This window comes from Hyla sarda, chromosome 13, assembly GCF_029499605.1.
Source record: "Hyla sarda isolate aHylSar1 chromosome 13, aHylSar1.hap1, whole genome shotgun sequence".
Lineage (NCBI taxonomy): Eukaryota > Metazoa > Chordata > Amphibia > Anura > Hylidae > Hyla > Hyla sarda.
In genome coordinates this window covers 35,249,408-35,268,068 of record NC_079201.1, presented here as the reverse complement: position 1 = coordinate 35,268,068, position 18,661 = coordinate 35,249,408, and the positions used below count along the sequence as shown (strand labels likewise).

Sequence of the window (18,661 nt, the reverse complement as noted above, 5' to 3'; positions counted from 1 at the left end):
TATACCCTATCCTGTGGATAGGAGATGAGTTCATTTTCACCAGAGTACTCCTTTAAACCCTGAATCAGTACATATCTCTCATTAATTAATTGATCCATTCACTGTGGAGTTCACTGGGCATTCCCCTCTGCTGCAAGAGCCCAGTACAGTTCCTCACAGTACTCACATTCCCTCTTTTGTCAATCAGAGGGGTATCGGAGGTGACCATTACAAATAGGGAACCTCAGTCGATATTGATCTCTTTATGGACTATTCACACGTACAGTACTCTGAGCAGATTTGATGCGCAGGATTTTCTGCTGCAGATTGCAATGTAAACTAAATGACTGAACACAGCTTCAAATCCTGCACATCAAATCTGCATAGAATACTGTACGTGTGAATAGACCCTAAATTCCCTGCAAATCCTTTTCCTTCTATTTCTTTTACCTGTTTTCAATGCTATCTAATTTGGATAATGACGTTGGCTAGTCAAGTTATTATTTCAACATTTTTATTCCACAAGATGTCTAAAATATTTTCTAGGCACATTTGTTTTTTGTTTTTTTATAGTGTATTTAGGTTATCCCCTTCCATTATTAACCAAAAGGTCTCCTCCATGCTTTGTAGTTCAGCAGGTTCCCAGTATGTTGTAGTCTATACGTGGTAATTGTCTAGCTCCATAGTCTTTAGGCTTTTTAGCCAGTTATGATGATACTAAATGAGCATCATATATTTGGAGAGGAAATTCTGTGGTCCTTTATGACATGCTGTAAAGTTCCAGCAATGTAGCAGCTGCATGCATACGGTAGAAGATCCCAAAAGGAAGACAAACATTGGTAATAATGGCCCATATTGCGAAACCATAAAAATGAACCTCTAAACCACTGTCAAATCGTATTCGAGCTCCAAAGGCAGGCAGAATCCAGAACTGGGAGGAGACAAGAAACAGGATTTAGTAGACGAACAGACACTAGAGGTGCATTCACACCACGTTTTGGGCGGCTATACGGCAGCCACACCAATTGCTGATTCTGTCCGGCTCATTAAAGTGAACGGAGTACAGCGCGGGTATGGCAGTGATATGGCAGTAGCCGGTTTTTAGATTCTCCTGCCGGATTCGGATTAGCCAAAACGTGGTGTGAATTCACCCTAAGTTATGAAATACAAGTACAGTACGTGTTAGAAGAATGGATGTGAAAGTAAAGAATGCAACCAGATTAAAACCATAAGATTGTTTCTGTAGCAATATTAATAAGCTATGGAGTAATTGAGTCTAAAATGCTTTTAAAATCACATAAAAAAAATTTCCTTTGACTTCTTTCCTCACATCAGACTAAGAATTCTATTTCGGAAACTAAACCCCTCATAGAATGTAATAAGGGGTGCAGTGAGCATTTACACCCCAGTGGCCTTTGACTGATCTTTGGAACAGTGGGCTGTGCAGATAAAAAAATAAAATTTTTCAGTTTTAAAGACAACTGTTCAAAAAATCTGTCAGACACCTGTGGTGTCACTGTACCCCTTATTACACTACTTGAGGGGTGTAGTTTCCAAAATGGGGTAACATGTGGGGGGGGGGCTCACTGTTGGGGGCTTTGTAAACACACATGGCCTTCAATTCCAGACGCATTCTCTCTCCAAAAGCCCAATGGCGCTCCTTCTTTTCTGAGCATTGTAGTTTACCCGCAGAGCACTTTACATACAGATATGAGGTATTTATATACTCAGAAGAAATGGTGTTACAAATTTTGGGGGGCTTTTTCCGATTACCCCTTGTGAAAATGAAAAATTTGGAATAACACCAGCATTTTAGTGAAAAAATACAAAATGTTCATTTTCACGTCCAACTTTAACGAAAATTCTTCAAGCACCTGTGGGGTGCTAAGGCTCACTATAAACCTTGTTACGTTCCGTGAGGGGTGTAGGTCACATGTGGGTGTTTTTTTTTTTTGTGTTTATGTCACAACCGCTGTAACGATCAGCCACCCCTGTGCAAATCACCTCAAATGTACATAGTGCTCTCACTCCTGAGCCTTGTTGTGCACCCACAGAGCATTTTATGTCCACATATGGGGTATTTTCCGTACTCAGAAGAAATTGCGTTACAAATTTTGGGGGTCTTTTTTTCCTTTTACTTCCTGTTGAAAATGAAACGTATGTGCCAACACCAGCATGTTAGTGTAAAAAACTAAAAACTAAAAACTAAACACTAACATTCTGGTTAGCCCCAACGTTACCTTTTCATAAGGGGTAAAAGGACAAAAAGCCCCGCCAAAATTTGTTAGGCAATTTCTTCCGAGTACAGAAATACCAAATATGTGGCCCTACCAAAAATACCCTACGGCTGTGTTTCCCTAACAGGGTGCCTCCAGCTGTTACAAAACTTCCAGCATGCCTGGACAGTCAATGGCTGTCCGGCAATACTGGGAGTTGCTTTGCAACTGCTGGAGGCTCCGTTTTGTAAAAAAAATTTATTTTTATTTGGGGAGGGGGAGGGGGACTGTGTAGGGGGTATGTGTATATGCAGTGTCTTACTTTTTATTTTGTGAAGTGTAGTGCAGTGAGTTTGAGCTGCGGTGGAAAATTTACTGCATATTAAACTTGCAGCGAGAAGCTCGCTGTAAACCCCCGCCAAGGGCAAACCTTCAGCTGCTGCAAAACTGCAACTACCAGCATTCCGTTTGGCTGTCCGTGCATGCTGGGAGTTGCAAAACACAGAGTTTGTTACTTAACTCAGTGTTTCGCAACCAGTGTGCCTCCAGCTGTTGCAAAACTACAACTCTTAGCATGTATGGTCTATCAGTACATGCTGGGAGTTGTAGTTTGCAATAGCTGGAGGCACACTGGTTGCAAAACACAGAGTTCGTTACTTAACTCAGTGTTTCCCAACCAGTGTGCCTCCAGTTGTTGTAAAACTACAACTGCCAGCATGCCCAGACAGCCAAAGGACATGTTGGGAGTTGTAGTTATGCAAGAACTCGAGGAGAACAGTTTGGAGACCACTGTGTAGTAGTGTTCAAACTGTAGCCCTCAAGATGTTGCAAAACTTCAACTCCAAACATGCCCAGACTGTCCAGGCATGCTAGGAGTTTTAGTTTAGTGTTGAGCGGCATAGGCCATATTCGAATTCGCGAATATTCGCGAATATATGGACGAATATTCGTCATATATTCGCGAATATTCGCATATTCGTTATACCCTCGTTTTATTTTCGCATACGCGAAAATTCGTGTATGCGAAAATTAACATATGCGAAAATTCGCATATACAAAATTAGCATACGCGACAATTCGCATATGCGAATATTAGCATATGCTAATTTTCGCATATGCGATTTTTCGCACGCCAGTCTCACACAGTAGTATTATAGCCTTCTTTACACCACACAAGCTGGAAGCAGAGAGGGGTGATCACTGTGATGTGTACTGTGAAGAAAAGAAAAAGAAAAAACGAATATTCGTAATTACGAATATATAGCGCTATATTCGCGAAATTCGCGAATTCGCGAATATGCGATATTCGCAAATAATATTCGAATTGCGAATATTCGCGAGCAACACTATTTTAGTTCTGCAACATCTGAAGGGCCAAATGTTACAGAACTACCACTAGCCAAATGTTGTAATTGTGCAACATCTGGATGGACTACAGTTTGGGTCCCACTGCACAGTGGTCTCCAAACTGTGGCCCTCCAGATGTTGCAAAACTACAACTTCCAGCATGCCCAGACATCCTTTGGCTGTCTGGGCATGCTGGGAGTTGTAGTCTGGCAACTCCTAGAAGGCAGCAGTGAATCTTCACTGCTGCCTCCACCACTGCCTCCGCCGCTGCCGCCGATCCCACCGCTGCCTGCTGTCGGGTTTTGCCATGATTGCCGAGTCCCGCCGCGGTCACCGGTACTCGCCGCCATCTTCTCCCCCCTAACCGATCAATGTCAGGGGATAGGAGGAGGTGGCAGCAGCTGCCACCTCGCTCCTATCCCTCAGGATGATCATGGCTGTCTCTGACAGCTCCGATCATCCCTATTTTCCGGGCTTTCGGGTCACCAGAGACCCGATCAGCCCGGAATCCCGAAAGTCGCATGTCATTGGACAGTCATTTATTGACTGGCCAATGACAACGATCAGCAGTAGGGGACCATTCTGATTTGTCCCCAGCTGCACAGTGTTCAGAACAGCTGCGATGATGTTTCTATCCATCCCTGAGGAAGTCACCTAGGAGTGTCGGAACGCGTCGGGCTCCGGTCTCCCTGCCCTTCTGCTATCCTAATACTGCTCCTTCGTCTGTGGTCTGCTTACTTAATTTATTTGCATTATTTGTACTATATTTCATTCCACTTACTTGTATTGTGATCTTTTGTAATCCTTTATACACTACTTTGGAGTGCTAGCCTAATTTGTGCATTGGAATTAGGGCAGGGTTGGGGGGTCATGTCCCCTTCCCCAGTGATGGCATTAGGCTCACAAATGAGCCTTTTTAAATGGTTTTAGATGTATGTGTCTCCCTTTTTGTGGTTTCTATGAATAAAGTTTTTGTATTATTTAAATTTACTTTGGGTGTGCACTGTATGCAGCTTGCTTTTTCTTGAATAGATATTGTTCCTATCAACATGTTACGGGACATGGTGATAGAAAATGTATTGGACGTTCATAAACGTCCATTTGCAGGAAGGGGTTAATGATCCCATACGGTGAACGACGTGAATGTAAGAAAAAAGAAACTCCAAAATTGCTGTGTTTTGGTTACATCATATTCCAAAAACTCGATCAGTGCAGTCACATATACAAAAAATGGTATCGATAAATACTACAGACCACGGCACAAAAAATGAGCCCTCATACATTCCCCTATATGGAAAAATTTGAAAGTTATAGGCAGTCAAAATAGGGCAATTTTAAACAAACTTATTTTGTGAAAAAAGTAAAAGATATTTTTACAAAAATCAGCACAATAATAGAAAAGTATGTAATCAAGGGTATCATTGTAATCGTATTAGCAGCTGGGACCTGCTGCGCATGACACGAGCACCGTTCCGGTGCTCGCAATCATGGCGGAGCGTAAATGTATGTCATGGTGCTTTAAGTACCACAGCATCATGACGCACATTTACGTCCATTGTCGTTAGGGGGTTAAAGGGGTACTCCCGTGGAAAACTTTTTTTATTAAATCAACTGGTGCCAGAAAGATAAACAGATTTGTAAATGACTTCTATTAAAAAAATCTTAATTCTTCCAGTACTTATTTATGGCTGTATACTACAGAGGACATGCTTTTCTTTTTGGATTTCTCATCTGTCACGACCACAGTGCTCTCTGCTGACCTCTGCAGTCCATTTTAGGAACTGTCCAGGGCAGCATATGTTTGCTATGGGGATTTTCTCCTGCTCCTAAAATGGATAGCAGAGGTCAGCAGGGAGAACTGTGGTCGTGACAGAAGGGAAGTCCAAAAAGAAAAGCATGTCCTCTGTAGTATACAGCCACTAATAAGTACTGGAATGATTACGATTTTTTTATAGAAGTAATTTACAAATCTGTACAACTTTCTCGCACCAGTTGATTTAACCACTTAGGGACCCAGGGCGTACAGGTACGCTCCGACACCCTCGTACTTAAGGACTCAGGGTGTACCTGTAAAATCATTCAGCAGACACCCTGTGCAAACCCCTGGGGGGGTCCTGGGACCAATTCAGACCGGCGATCTGCAGCGATTCCGGGTCATATGGGTCTCCGGTGACCCAGAAAATAAGGGGGATCGGGGATGTCCAAGACATCCACAATCCCCCTGAAGGGATAGGAGTAAGATGGCAGGGGTGCCACCTCTCCTATGCCTGCTATTGGTTGGTCAGAAGTGACCAACATATTGCAGATTGGGGGCGGGGGAGGTTAAAGTTCGGTTCCCCAGTTATGCCCACCCACGGTAGTCAGGGCAGAACGGTGGAACCGTGGTGTGACCGCCAGCGGTGGTGGAGGTCATTTACTGGAACGATCGGTGGCGGGCGGTGATCCTCTACCTGGTGCGGCGATCCTGCAACTACGGAAGCCAGTGAGTTGTTGCCTACCAACATCTGGAGGACTACAGTTTGGAGACCACTATACAGTTTGCTGTCTGTGCATGCAGGGATTTGTAGTTTTGCAACATCTGGAGGGCGACAGTTTGGAGATCACTGTGTGGTAGTTTCTAAACTGTGGCCCTCTAAATCTTGAAAAACTACAACTCCCAGCTTGCACGAACAGTAAACGGCTGTCTCTCCATGCTGGGAGTTGCGTACCTCCAGCTGTTGTTTAACTACATCTAGTTTTGCAACAGCTAGAGGCACACTGGTTAAAAAATAGAGTTAGGTAACAGAACCTAACTGAAGGTTTTACAACCAGTGTGCCTCCAGCTGTTGCAAAAGTACAACTCCCAGCATGCACGGTCTGTCAGTGCATGCTGGGAGTTGTAGTTTTGCAACAACTGGAGGTTTGCCCCCACCCCCATGTGAATGTACAGGGTACATTCACACGGGCGGGTTTACAATGAGTTTCCTGCTTCAAGTTTGAGCTCCGGCAAATTTTTCGCCTGCAGCGCAAACTCCTAGTGGGAAACTCACCGTAAACCCGCCCATGTGAATGTACCCTAAAAACACTACAATAACACATAATAAAGGGTAAAACACTACATATACACCCCTTACTTCCGCCCCCCCCCCCAAAAAAAAAATTTAAAAAAGTATTGTGCAGCAGTGTTTCCAAAACGGAGCCTCCAGCTGTTTCAAAACAACAACTCCCAGCATTTCCAGACAACCACTGACTATCCAGGCATGCTGGGAGTTTAGCAACAGCTGGAGGCACCCTGTTTGGGAATCACTGGCGTAGAATACCCCTATGTCCACCCCTATGCAATCCCTAATTTAGTCCTCAAATGCGCATGGCGTTCTCTTACTTTGGAGCCCTGTCGTATTTCAAGGTAACAGTTTAGGGTCACATATGGGGTATTTCCGCACTCGGGAGAAATTGTGTTACAAATTTTGGGGGGCTTTTTCTCCTTTTACCCCTTATGAAAAGGAAAAGTTGGGGTCTACACCAGCTTGTTAGTGTTAAAAAAAAAAATGTTTACACTCACATGCTAGTGTTGCCCCATACTTTTTATTTTCACAAGAGGTGAAAGGGAAAAAAAAATACCCCCAAAATTTGTAACGCAGTAACGAGTATGGAAATACCACATATGTGGGCGTAAAATGGTCTGAGGACGCAAAACAGGGCTCAGGAGTGAGAGGCCTAAATTGATGATTTGCAAAGGGGTGGTTGATTTTACAGCGGTTCTGACATAAACGCAAAAAAATAAATACCCAAGTGTGACCCCATTTTGGAAACTACACCCCTCACGGAATGTAATAAGGGGTATAGTGAGCCTTAACACCCAACAGGTGTTTAACAAATATTTGTGACAGTTGGATGGGAAAATGAAAAAAAAAAAACTAATATGCTAGTGTTACCGTAAATTTTCCACTTTCACAAGGGAAAATAGGAGAAAAAGCCCCCCAAAATTTGTAACCCCATTAAGTAAGAACATACCCTATATGTTGATGTAAAGTGTTCTGCGAGCAAACTATAATGCTCAGAAGAGAAGGAGCCCCATAGGGCTTTTGGAGAGAGAATTTGGCTGGAATTGAAGGCCATGTGCATTTACAAAGCCCCCATGGTGCTAGAACAATGGAAACTACACCCCTCACGTAATGTAATAAGGGGTAAAGTGAGCATTTACGCCCCACAGGTGTCTGACAGATTTTTGGAACAGTGATCCGTGAAAATGAAAAATGTAATTTTTCATTTGCAAAGCCCACTGTTCCAAAGATCTGTCAAATGCCAGTGGGGTGTAAATGCTCACTGCACCCCTTAATAAATTCTGTGAAGGGTGTAGTAAAGATGGTGGTCCTCCCACAGATCCTGTTTTTCCTTAGTGCCTCGCCAATGTGGATCGGCAAGGGGTGGTTCCGGAAGGTAGAAGTGATATTGGGTAGACTGTTATGGGGAAGAAAAAGGGTCCATTTAAAGTACAGATATTTTATGGCCCCTGGAGACAGGGGGGGAATTGGATATGCCCAACTTTCTTGTTTACTATTTGGCTGCGCAGTTGGTACGAGTCGTGCATTGGAGGAATTCTAGATATCGGGAGAATATTGTAGTAGATAAGGAGAAAGAGAACATATATGAGGTGTTGGAATTGGATGAGTATGAAGAGAATGGTTCAAATAGCACGGAGTTATTGCACAAATTAAAAAAAGTATGGGAAAGATTAAAGGAAGAATTACATAAAGAAAATAGTTTTGGGTTTACACCGTTATGGGCTAATAATAAATTTAAAGAATTGGTTGATTGTGAGTCAACATTTTGGGATAGTAAGGGTATAAAACGACTGGAACAAATATTTGATAAAGGACAACTTTTCTCATTTGATCACATAAAAAGGGTGTATGATATTAACGAGAACGATTGGCTGTATTATTGGCAGGTTAGCCACGCAGTCCATAACACGATAGATAAGGAGGTATATGTAACACAGAAACACAATTTTATAGAAGCACTAATTCAAATAGAGCACTTTAAAAAAAAAAGGAATATCAATTTTGTATAAGAAATTAAACAAGATTATTGGAATAAGGGGGATTGATAAAATTAACCCCTTAAGGACTCAGGGTTTTTCCGTTTTTGCACTTTCGTTTTTTCCTCCTTACCTTTTAAAAATCATAACCCTTTCAATTTTCCACCTAAAAATCCATATTATGGCTTATTTTTTGCATCGCCAATTCTACTTTGCAGTGACATTAGTCATTTTACCCAAAAATGCACGGCGAAACGGAAAAAAAAAACATTGTGCGACAAAATCGAAAAAAAAAACCCATTCTGTAACTTTTGGGGGCTTCCGTTTCTACGCAGTGCATATTTCGGTAAAAATTATACCTTATCATTATTCTGTAGGTCCATACGGTTAAAATGATACCCTACTTATATAGGTTTGATTTTGTCGCACTTCTGGAAAAAATCATAACTACATGCAGGAAAATATATACGTTTAAAAATGTCATCTTCTGACTCCTATAACTTTTTATTTTTCCACGTACAGGGCAGTATGAGGACTCATTTTTTGCGCCGTGATCTGAAGTTTTTATCAGTATGATTTTTGTTTTGATCGGACTTTTTGATCACTTTTTATTCATTTTTTTAATGGTATAAAAAGTGACCAAAATACGCTTTTTTGGATTTGGAATTTTTTTGCGCGTACGCCATTGACCGTGCGGTTTAATTAATGATATATTTTTATGGTTCGGACATTTACGCACGCGGCGATACCACATATGTTTATTTATTTTTTTTTTACACTGTTTTATTTTTTTATGGGAAAAGGGGGGTGATTCAAACTTTTATTAGGGAAGGGGTTAAATGACCTTTATTAACACTTTTTTTTTAACTTTTTTTTGGCAGTGTTATAGGTCCCATAGGGACCTATAACACTGCACACACTGATCTCCTATGCTGATCACTGGCGTGTATTAACACGCCTGTGATCAGTGTTATCGGCGCTTGACTGCTCCTGCCTGGATCTCAGGCATGGAGCAGTCATTCATCGATCGGACACCGAGGAGGCAGGTAAGGGCCCTCCCGGTGTCCGATCAGCTGTTCGGGATGCCGCGATTTCACCGCGTCGGTCCCGAACAGCCCGACTGAGCAGCCGGGTCACTTTCAGTTTCACTTTAGAAGCGGCGGTCAGCTTTGACCGCCGCTTCTAAAGGGTTAATACCGCACATCGCCGCGATCGGCGATGTGTGGTATTAGCCGCGGGTCCCGGCCGTTGATGAGCGCCGGGCCCGACGTGATATGATGCAGGATCGCGGCGCGATCCTGCTTCATATCGCGGGAGCCGGCGCAGGACGTAAATATACGTCCTGCGTCGTTAAGCGGTTAAAGAAAAATGGTCTCGGATAGTGGGTACTGTGTCTGAAGATGATTGGGACATTATGGCCCAAAATATAAGTAAGGTTTCTCGTAATATGGAACATAAAATTACACAATTTAAGATATTACACAGGACCCACTATTCCGCGCTCCATTTATATAGGATGGGGGTGAAGATTACGTCACAGTGTGTTAAATGTGGTTTGGATGAAGCGGATTATCTACATAGTTTTTGGTCGTGTGAGAAGATATCGTTTTTTTGGGAATCTGTAATAAAAGAGGTAGAAACTAAAATCCCCGTGAAGATACCTCGTACGATAGAGTTTATACTGTTAGGAGCTATTGGTAATATGAGGAAATACGAGTGCTTGTTACATCGGATTCTGTTCTTCGCTAGATTGATTATATTAAGGAATTGGATATCCCCTAAAGAACGGCAGAATGGAAGGAAGGGTTAAAAACTATGAAAGATAAGGAGTTTAGATGGAGTAAGCAGGGTCAAAGAGAATGTAGAAAGATTTGGAACATATGGTAGACTTGAATCTAAATATTTTTTTTTTCTCTCTCTCTCAAAAAATTCTGTGAAGGGTGTAGTTTCCAAAATGGGGTCATATGTTGGGGGGGTCCACTGTTCTGGCACCACGAAGGGAATTGTAAACGCACAAACAAATTCTAAACAAAGTCTTTCTCCAAAAGCTCAATGGCGCTCCTTCTCTTCTGAGCATTGTAGTGCGCCAGCAAAGCACTTGACGTCCACATATGGGGTATTTCCATACTCCATTCCATTATAATTTTAAGGGAGGATCTTCTCCTATTACCCCTTGAAAAAATGTAAAATTTGTGGAAAATCCAGCATTTTAGTGAAAAAAAATTTTTTTTTTCATTTACACATCTGACTTTAATAGAAAGTCGTGAAACACCTGTGGGGTGTTAAGGCTCACTGTACCCCTTGTTACATTCCTTGAGGGGTATAGTTTCCACAATAGTATGCCATGTGTTTTTTTTTTCTTTTCTGGCACCATAGGGGCTTCCTAAATGTGACATGCCCCCAAAAACAATTTCAGAAAAACTCAATCTCCAAAATCCCATTGTCACTCCTTCCCTTCTGAGCGCTCTAGTGCACCCACAGAGCACTTTACATACATATATGAGATATTTCCTTACTCGAGAGAAATTGGGTTACACATTTTGGGGGATTTTTCTCCTTTGACCCCTTGTAAAAGTTCAAAAACTGGCTCTACAAGAACATGCGAGCGTAAAAAATTAAGATTTTGAATTTTATCCTTCACTTTGCAGCTATTCCTGTGAAACACCTAAACGGTTAATAAACTTTTTGAATGTCGTTTGAGGGGTGCAGTTTTTATAATGGGGTCATTTATGGGGGATTTCTAAAATGAAGGCCCTTCAAATCCACTTCAAAACTGAACTGGTCCCTGAAAAATTCCGATTTTTTAAATTTTGTGAAAAATTGGAGAACTGCTGCTGAACTTTGAAGCCTTTGTCTTCCAAAAGTAAAAATATGTCAACTTTATGATGCCAACATATTGTACATGTGAATCAATATTTAATTTATTTGGGATGTCTATTTTCCTTATAATCAGAGAGCTTCAAAGTAAAAAAAAAATGCAACATTTTTAATTTTTTCATCAAATTTTAGAATTTTTCACCAAGAAATGATGCAAGTAGCGATGAAAATTTACCACTAACATAAAGTAGAATATGTCACAAAAAAACAATCTCGGAATCAGAATGAAAAGTAAAAGCATCCCAGAGTTATTAATGCTTAAAGTGACAGTGGACAGATGTGTAAAAAATGCCCAGGTCCTTTAGGTGAAAATGGGCTTGGTCCTTAAGGGGTTAAAAAAAAAGTTTCCACTGGAGTACCCCTTGGGCACACTGAGTAATTCAAGAGGAATTGAGGACTTGAGTAATTCCTCTTGAATTCTCCGCTCCAAATTAATGCACATTCCTTTCTGCTTGAAGAAAGAACATGTTCATTCTTCAAGCGGAATCCGTGAGCAGAATCCAATAGAAGTTAATGGTAAAATAAAAATTCTGCCCAACATAATTTTCAAGCGGAATTCGAGCAGAATTTGAGCGGAATTCAAGTGAAATTCAAGCAAAATTCAGAAAAGTAGAATTAAATAGCCGCCTCCTTCATTCCTCTTCATTTCCGCATGGAAATTCCGCTTAAATTCCGCTTGATGGATAAAATTACAGAAGGCAACAATTTGCTGACAGGAATCATTCCTCGTGAATTCCTCAGTGTGAACGCACCCTAAGTCAGTGTCTGACTTCAAAAAGAACTGTTAGAACATGACTGGGAATTCATGCCACGCCAGATACCTCTTCAGAAAAAGAGGTTAACAATCTGTAGCAAGCTGTTTCGGGGTTCTTGCTCCTCGTCACTACAGAGCAGGGTGCCGGGTGCTCCAAGTGAACTATAAATGGTCTGTAAGTCCCCACACATCTATATGAAACTCCCCTCAATGAGAAATATTGTCCCTTTGGTCCCATAGCCTTACAAGACATATAAGATGAAATGCAGCCACTGTGCCACTAACAGTGAAGTAATCCTAAAGCACTGGTTTAAGATAAGATCACAGGGGGCCCGACCACTGGGACCTTGAGCAATCTCGGTGATGGGACCCCAGATCTCTCATTGAGGAGCGAGTATCGTCTACCGGTAAATGGCACGCACTCCAGTCATTTCTATGGGAGCGCCGTAAGTGCTGTACTTGGGTCTTTTCAGTGCTCCCATAGAAATGAATCGAGTGCGTGTCGCCTGCAGCACGTGCTCCTCACTGAGCGCAGGGAGTCCTGTGGATAGAGGATAAGTTAATTTTCAATAGCTATCTCCTTTAAAGGGGAGCTCAGGCGGAATTTATTTATTTTTTAAATCAACTAGTGCCAGAAAGTTAAACAGATTTGTAAATTTCTTCTATTTAAAAATCTTTACCCTTCCAGTACCTATCAGATGCTGTATACTATAGAGGAAGTTCTTTTCTTTATGAATTTCTTTCCAGTCTGACCACAGTGCTCTCTGCCGACACCTTTGTCCATGTCAGGAACGGTTCAGAGCAGGATAGGTTTGCTATGGGGATTTGCTCCTACTCTGACCAGTTCCTGACATGCACAGAGGTGTCAGCAAAGAGCACTGTGGTCAGACAGAAAAGAAATTCAAAAAGAAAAGAACTTTGTGTGGAGCATACAGCAGCTGATGAGTACTGGAAGGATTAAGATTTTTAAATAGAAGTAATTTACAAATCTGTTTGACTTTCTGGCACCAGTGAATTAAAAAAACATTTCCACCAGAGTACCCCTTTAAAAAGAACCTGTCACATGCCGCCTGAACAACAGTGTAGGGAGGTTTGCTATGGGGATTTGCTACTGCTCTGGACAATTTCTGACATGGACAGTGTTGGCAGCAGAAAGTACCATTTTTGACTGTAATGACTACATAACTTCCTCCAGGGTATACAGCACTTGAAAAGAACTGAAAGGGTTGAGTTTTTTTCAAATCTGTACAACTTTCCGGTATCAGTTGATTTTTCCCCCCCTTGAAACACTGAAAGGAACCCCTTATCACAATAATACATGATGCATTCTGAATGGCTGTGCTGTACAGTGGTGCTTCAACTTACAATGGTCCAGAAAAGACCCTTGCATGTTGGCAATAGTGTAACCTGAGGCTATTGTAACTTAAAACCATACTCATCATACAATTTTATGGACAATCCAGACCTGTAAAAAATGTCAATGGCTAGAACATAATTTGATTTGTAAGGTCGAAAAAAGACAAGAGTCCATCGAGTTCAACCTAAAACTCTATTGTGTTGATCCAGAGGAAGGCAAAAAAAAAAAAACATAAGGCTGATGCCAATTGCACCATGACAGAGGAAAAATTCCTTTCCGACCCCAATATGGCATCAGAATAAATCCCTGGATAAACGTTCCATCCATATAAATCTAGTATCCATAACCTGTAATATTATTACTCTCTAGAAAAACACCCAGCCCCCCCCCCCCTGAACTTTTTTATTGAGTCAGACCTCACAACATCATGGGGCAGAGTGTTCCATAGTATCATTGCTCTTACAGTAAAGAATCTCTGTCTGTGCTGATGGTGAAACCTTCTTTCCTCTAGACATATCATGGTTACTGGCCTAGGTATAAAAAGATCACTAGAAAGATCTCTGTTCCATTCATATATTTGTACAATGTAATCAGATCGCCTAGAAGACGTCTTTTCTCTAAACTAAATAACCCCAAGCTTGATAACCTGTATTGGTCATGTAATCCTCCCATACCATTAATTATCTTTGTTGCCCTCCTCGGCACCCTCTCCAGTTTGGCCATGTCCTTTTTATACCCTGCTGAAAAAAATACAGGGAACAATTAGATAATGTGGTGAGCCATGGGGTGTGATGAGGTGTATGGGTATTAACCCCTAAATGTTCGTGACAACAGGGCGTGGTTTTACCGATAACCACCCAAATGGTGGAACAGCTAGCCCTTGTTAGGCAGGGCAAATAAAAGTCCAAGGCCAGGTCAGGGTGAACGGTAGATTTACTGAGGTAGACAGATGGTACAGTCTTTACAGCTGGGCCAGGTTCCCAGAGAGGTGACCAGTAACACAGGGGACGTTCGGGTAGCGGGGTTCAGGGGAGGGGTAGCGGGGTTCAGGGGAGGGGTAGTGGGGTTTGTGTTGCGCCGCGGCCATGTATTGTTTTTAACACAGGGTGCCTCCAGTTTTTCCAATAGATGTCAGGGCAAGCTGGGAGTTGTAGTGGTGAAACAGCTGGAGGCACCCTGTGTAGATGAACTAAGGGTGGAAGTCAGCCCCAGCAGGCATCAGTGCCGTCACGCCTGCTGGGGAAGTCTGCCTGGTAGTGAGCATAGTAAAAAAAGAAATTAGGCAGGGAGGAGGTTAGGGATAGATGGGAAATAGGCAGAGACAGAGAGGGGAAAAAAGGGATATTGGGAGCTACCCTTTAATTGGCCATGTCTGTGCCCAAACCTCCAGCTTCCCCAGATCCCTCTGTAATATTATGTTATCCTCCTCTGTGGTAATCACCCTACCCAGTTTTGTGTCATCTGCAAATATAGAAATTCTATTTTGTAATTCCTCTATAAGATCAGTAGGAAACATATTGAAAAGAAGTGGACCCATTACTGACCTCTGTGGTCCCCACTTGTAACTGTCACCCAAACAGAGAAAGTTCCATTGATACTCACCCTCTGCTTCCTGTCACTGAGCCTGTTGCTAATCTATTTACATTTGTCCTCCCCCAGTTTCATCATCCTCATTTTATGTATTAACCTTTTGTGTGGCACAGTACCAAACACTTTAGAAACGTCCAGATATATAACATCCACAGCTTCATCCCGATCCAATCTATAACCGACCTCCTCATAGAAGCTGATCAGATTAGTCTGACAGGACCGATCCTGCATCAACCCATGTTGGTGCTGTGTCAGAAGGTTATTTTCATTAAGATACTCCAGAATAGCATCTCTCAGAAAAGCCTAAACAAATCTTACCCACTACAGATGTTAAACTTAAAGGCCTATAGTTCCCAGGATCCCTTTTTGCCCCATTTTTGGAATATTGGTACAATTGCTAAGCACCAGTCCTGTGGAACAATCCCTGTCATTATAGCATCTTTAGATATAAGGAATAAGGGTCTGTCTAGCACAGTATTTAATTCTTTCAAAACCCTGGGATGGATGCCATCTGGGCCAGGTGATTTGTGTGTTTTTATGTTACTAAGGTGGCACCTCCCCTTTTTTTTGGTTTAAACAGGTGAGATTTGCCAGAGAATTTACTTTGTTCCCTCCACTGTTGTCTGACATTGGATTTTCATTTGTAAATAAAGTGGAGAAGTAATTTAGTAGATTAGCCTTTTCCTCATCCTCCGCCACCATTACCCCCATATTATTTTTTAAGGGGCCAACATTTTCAGCTTTAAATTTCTTATTATTTATGTAGGTGAAGAATATTTTGGGGTTCTTTTTACTTTTTATGGCAATTCTTCTCTCTGCTGCAATTTTTGCTAGTTTTATTTTTTTTTTATTTCTCTCCTTATAATTCTTTAATGTTTCCCCTCTTATTGTTTATCGCTTCCTTAACTTTTTTGATTAGCTAAATAGTTTTTCTACTATCTCTAGCCCTTTTCTTCCCGTAGGGTATACGTTGTTCACAGTATCTATTTAGGATGTTCTTAAATGTGTCCCATTTAGCTTGTGTACTTTTATTACTAAGGGCACGGTCCCAACCTATGTCACTGAGGTCCTCTATTAGTTGTTGAAAATTGGCCTTCCTAAAGTTTAATGTTTTGTAGCCCCACTAGTAGACATCCTCTTATAGGATAAACAAAAACATATGTTGTGGTCACTATTACCAAGATGACCCCCTACTTCTACCTTAGATACTTTGTCTGGCCTATTGGTTAGTATAAGGTCCAGAAGCACCCCACCTCTTGGGAAAGGTAATTGTTCTTTATTATTGTCAAAAATCTGTTCCCCTTGCAGTATGTTTTCTGCTGTTTCTATTATACTTGGTGTATTATAACAAACTCCTATGAGTAATATCTTGTTCTTATTCCCACCCCTTATTTCCACCCACGGGGACTCCACATGATAATTTTTCGCACCAATAGTTCTGTATATACTAAGGAAGAAGGAGCTGACATTGGACAGGTCAGTGCTGGTAACACATCATGTAATGTACTGAACTGGCTTAATGTAGAAATGGTACAAGGTAAGTTAAGTAATATAAATGTAAGCAAATCTCCAGGACCAGAGGGATTGCACCCAAGAGTTCTTAGAGAACTAAGTTCAGTAATATCTGTACCCCTGTTCATGATATTTAGAGATTCACTAGTGTCTGGTATTGTGCCAAGGGACTGGCGCAAGGCGAATGTGGTGCCAATCTTCAAAAAGGGCTCTAGGTCTTCCCCAGGAAACTATAGACCGGTAAGTTTAACGTGCATTGTGGGTAAATTGTTTGAAGGACTTATAAGGGACTACATACAGGAATACATAGGGGATAATAGCATTATAAGTGATAGCCAGCATGGGTTTACTAAGGATAGAAGTTGTCAAACCAATCTAATTTGCTTTTATGAAGAGGTGAGTAGAAGCCTTGACAGAGGAATGACAGTGGATATAGTGTTTCTGGATTTTGCTAAAGCATTTGATACTGTCCCTCATAGACGTCTGACAGGTAAGTTAAGGTCTTTGGGTTTGGAAATTTTAGTTTGTAACTGGATTGAACACTGGCTCATGGATCGTACCCAGAGAGTGATGGTCAATGATTCGTACTCTGATTGGTCCCCGGTAGTTAGTGGTGTACCCCAAGGTTCAGTACTGGGACCGCTGTTGTTTAATTTATTTATCAATTATATAGAGGATGGCATTAACAGCTCTGTTTCTATCTTTGCAGATGACACCAAGCTTTGTAGCACGGTACAGTCTATAGATGAGGTGTATAGGTTCCAAGATGACTTGGATAGACTAAGTGTCTGGGCATCCACTTGGCAAATGAGGTTCAATGTGGATAGATGTAAAGTTATGCATCTGGGTACTAATAACCTTCATGCGTCGTATGTCTTAGGGGGGATTAAACTGGCAGAGTCACTGGTAGAGAAGGATCTGGGTGTACTTGTAGATCACAGACTACAGAATAGCATGCAATGTCAGGCTGCTGCTTCCAAAGCCAGCAGGATATTGTCATGTATAAAAAGAGGCATGGACTCGAGGGACAGGGACATAATACTCCCCCTTTATAAAGCATTGGTACGGCCTCACCTGGAATATGCTGTTCAGTTTTGGTCACCTGTCCATAAAAGGGACACTGTGGAGCTGGAAAGGGTGCAGAGACGCGCGACTAAACTAATATGGGGCATGGAACATCTTAGCTATGAGGAGCGATTAAAGGAGTTACAATTGTTTAGTCTTGAGAAGAGGGGGGATATGATAAACGTATATAAGTATGTTAATGACCCATACAAAAAATATGGAGAAAAACTGTTCCAGGTTAAACCCCCCCCCCCCAAAGGATGAGGGGGCACTCCCTCCGTCTGGAGAAGAAAAGGTTTAGTCTCAAGGGGCGACATGCCTTCTTTACCATGAGAACTGTGAACTTATGGAACAGTCTACCTCAGGAACTGGTCAAAGCAGGAAAAATGAACAGCTTTAAAACAGGATTAGATACATTCCTGGAACAAAATAACATTAATGCTTAAGAAGAAATATAAAATCCCATCCCTTCCCCAATATCGCGCCACACCCCTACCCTTCAATTCCCTGGTTGAACTTGATGGACATATGTCTTTTTTCGACCGTACTAACTATGTAACTATGTAATATCCTGGCACAGAATGGTCCCAAGACAGGATTATACATATAAGCACACCCCTCCCCCTTTCTTACTTGCACAGTCATTCCTGAACAGAATGTATCCCTGTACATTAACTGCCCAGTCAAATCAGAATGGGCATTTCACTGGTAAAGCACCTGTATTACTGAATGGCTGGCTGTCTGGTAGCACCTCCTTACAGTACTGGGAGGTGCTACATGTTCTGTACTACTCTTTACCTGTCCTGCTTCTTTGGACACTAGATGTTGGTGGAACCATTTTACTTTTTGGAACACTGTGCAGGACCCACATAGAGTGGTTTAAAGCTTTCAGCATCTCTTTCTTTCTTTCATATGGAAGGACTGGCTTTATATGTATAGGTTAT

The 18,661-nt window shown here is 41.7% G+C and overlaps 1 protein-coding gene across 2 annotated transcripts in view; it reads right to left on the bottom strand.

Moving 5' to 3' along the window:
* Window positions 1-470: 470 nt before the first annotated feature.
* Window positions 471-18,661, bottom strand: part of LOC130297507 (proton channel OTOP2-like) — a 99,103-nt gene continuing 80,912 nt past the window's right edge. For both annotated transcript variants that reach the window (XM_056550050.1, XM_056550051.1), the window contains one exon: window positions 471-910. In XM_056550050.1, the coding sequence (XP_056406025.1) occupies window positions 740-910 (171 nt within the window). In that variant the 3' untranslated portion in view covers window positions 471-739. The remainder of the gene's footprint in view (window positions 911-18,661) is intronic.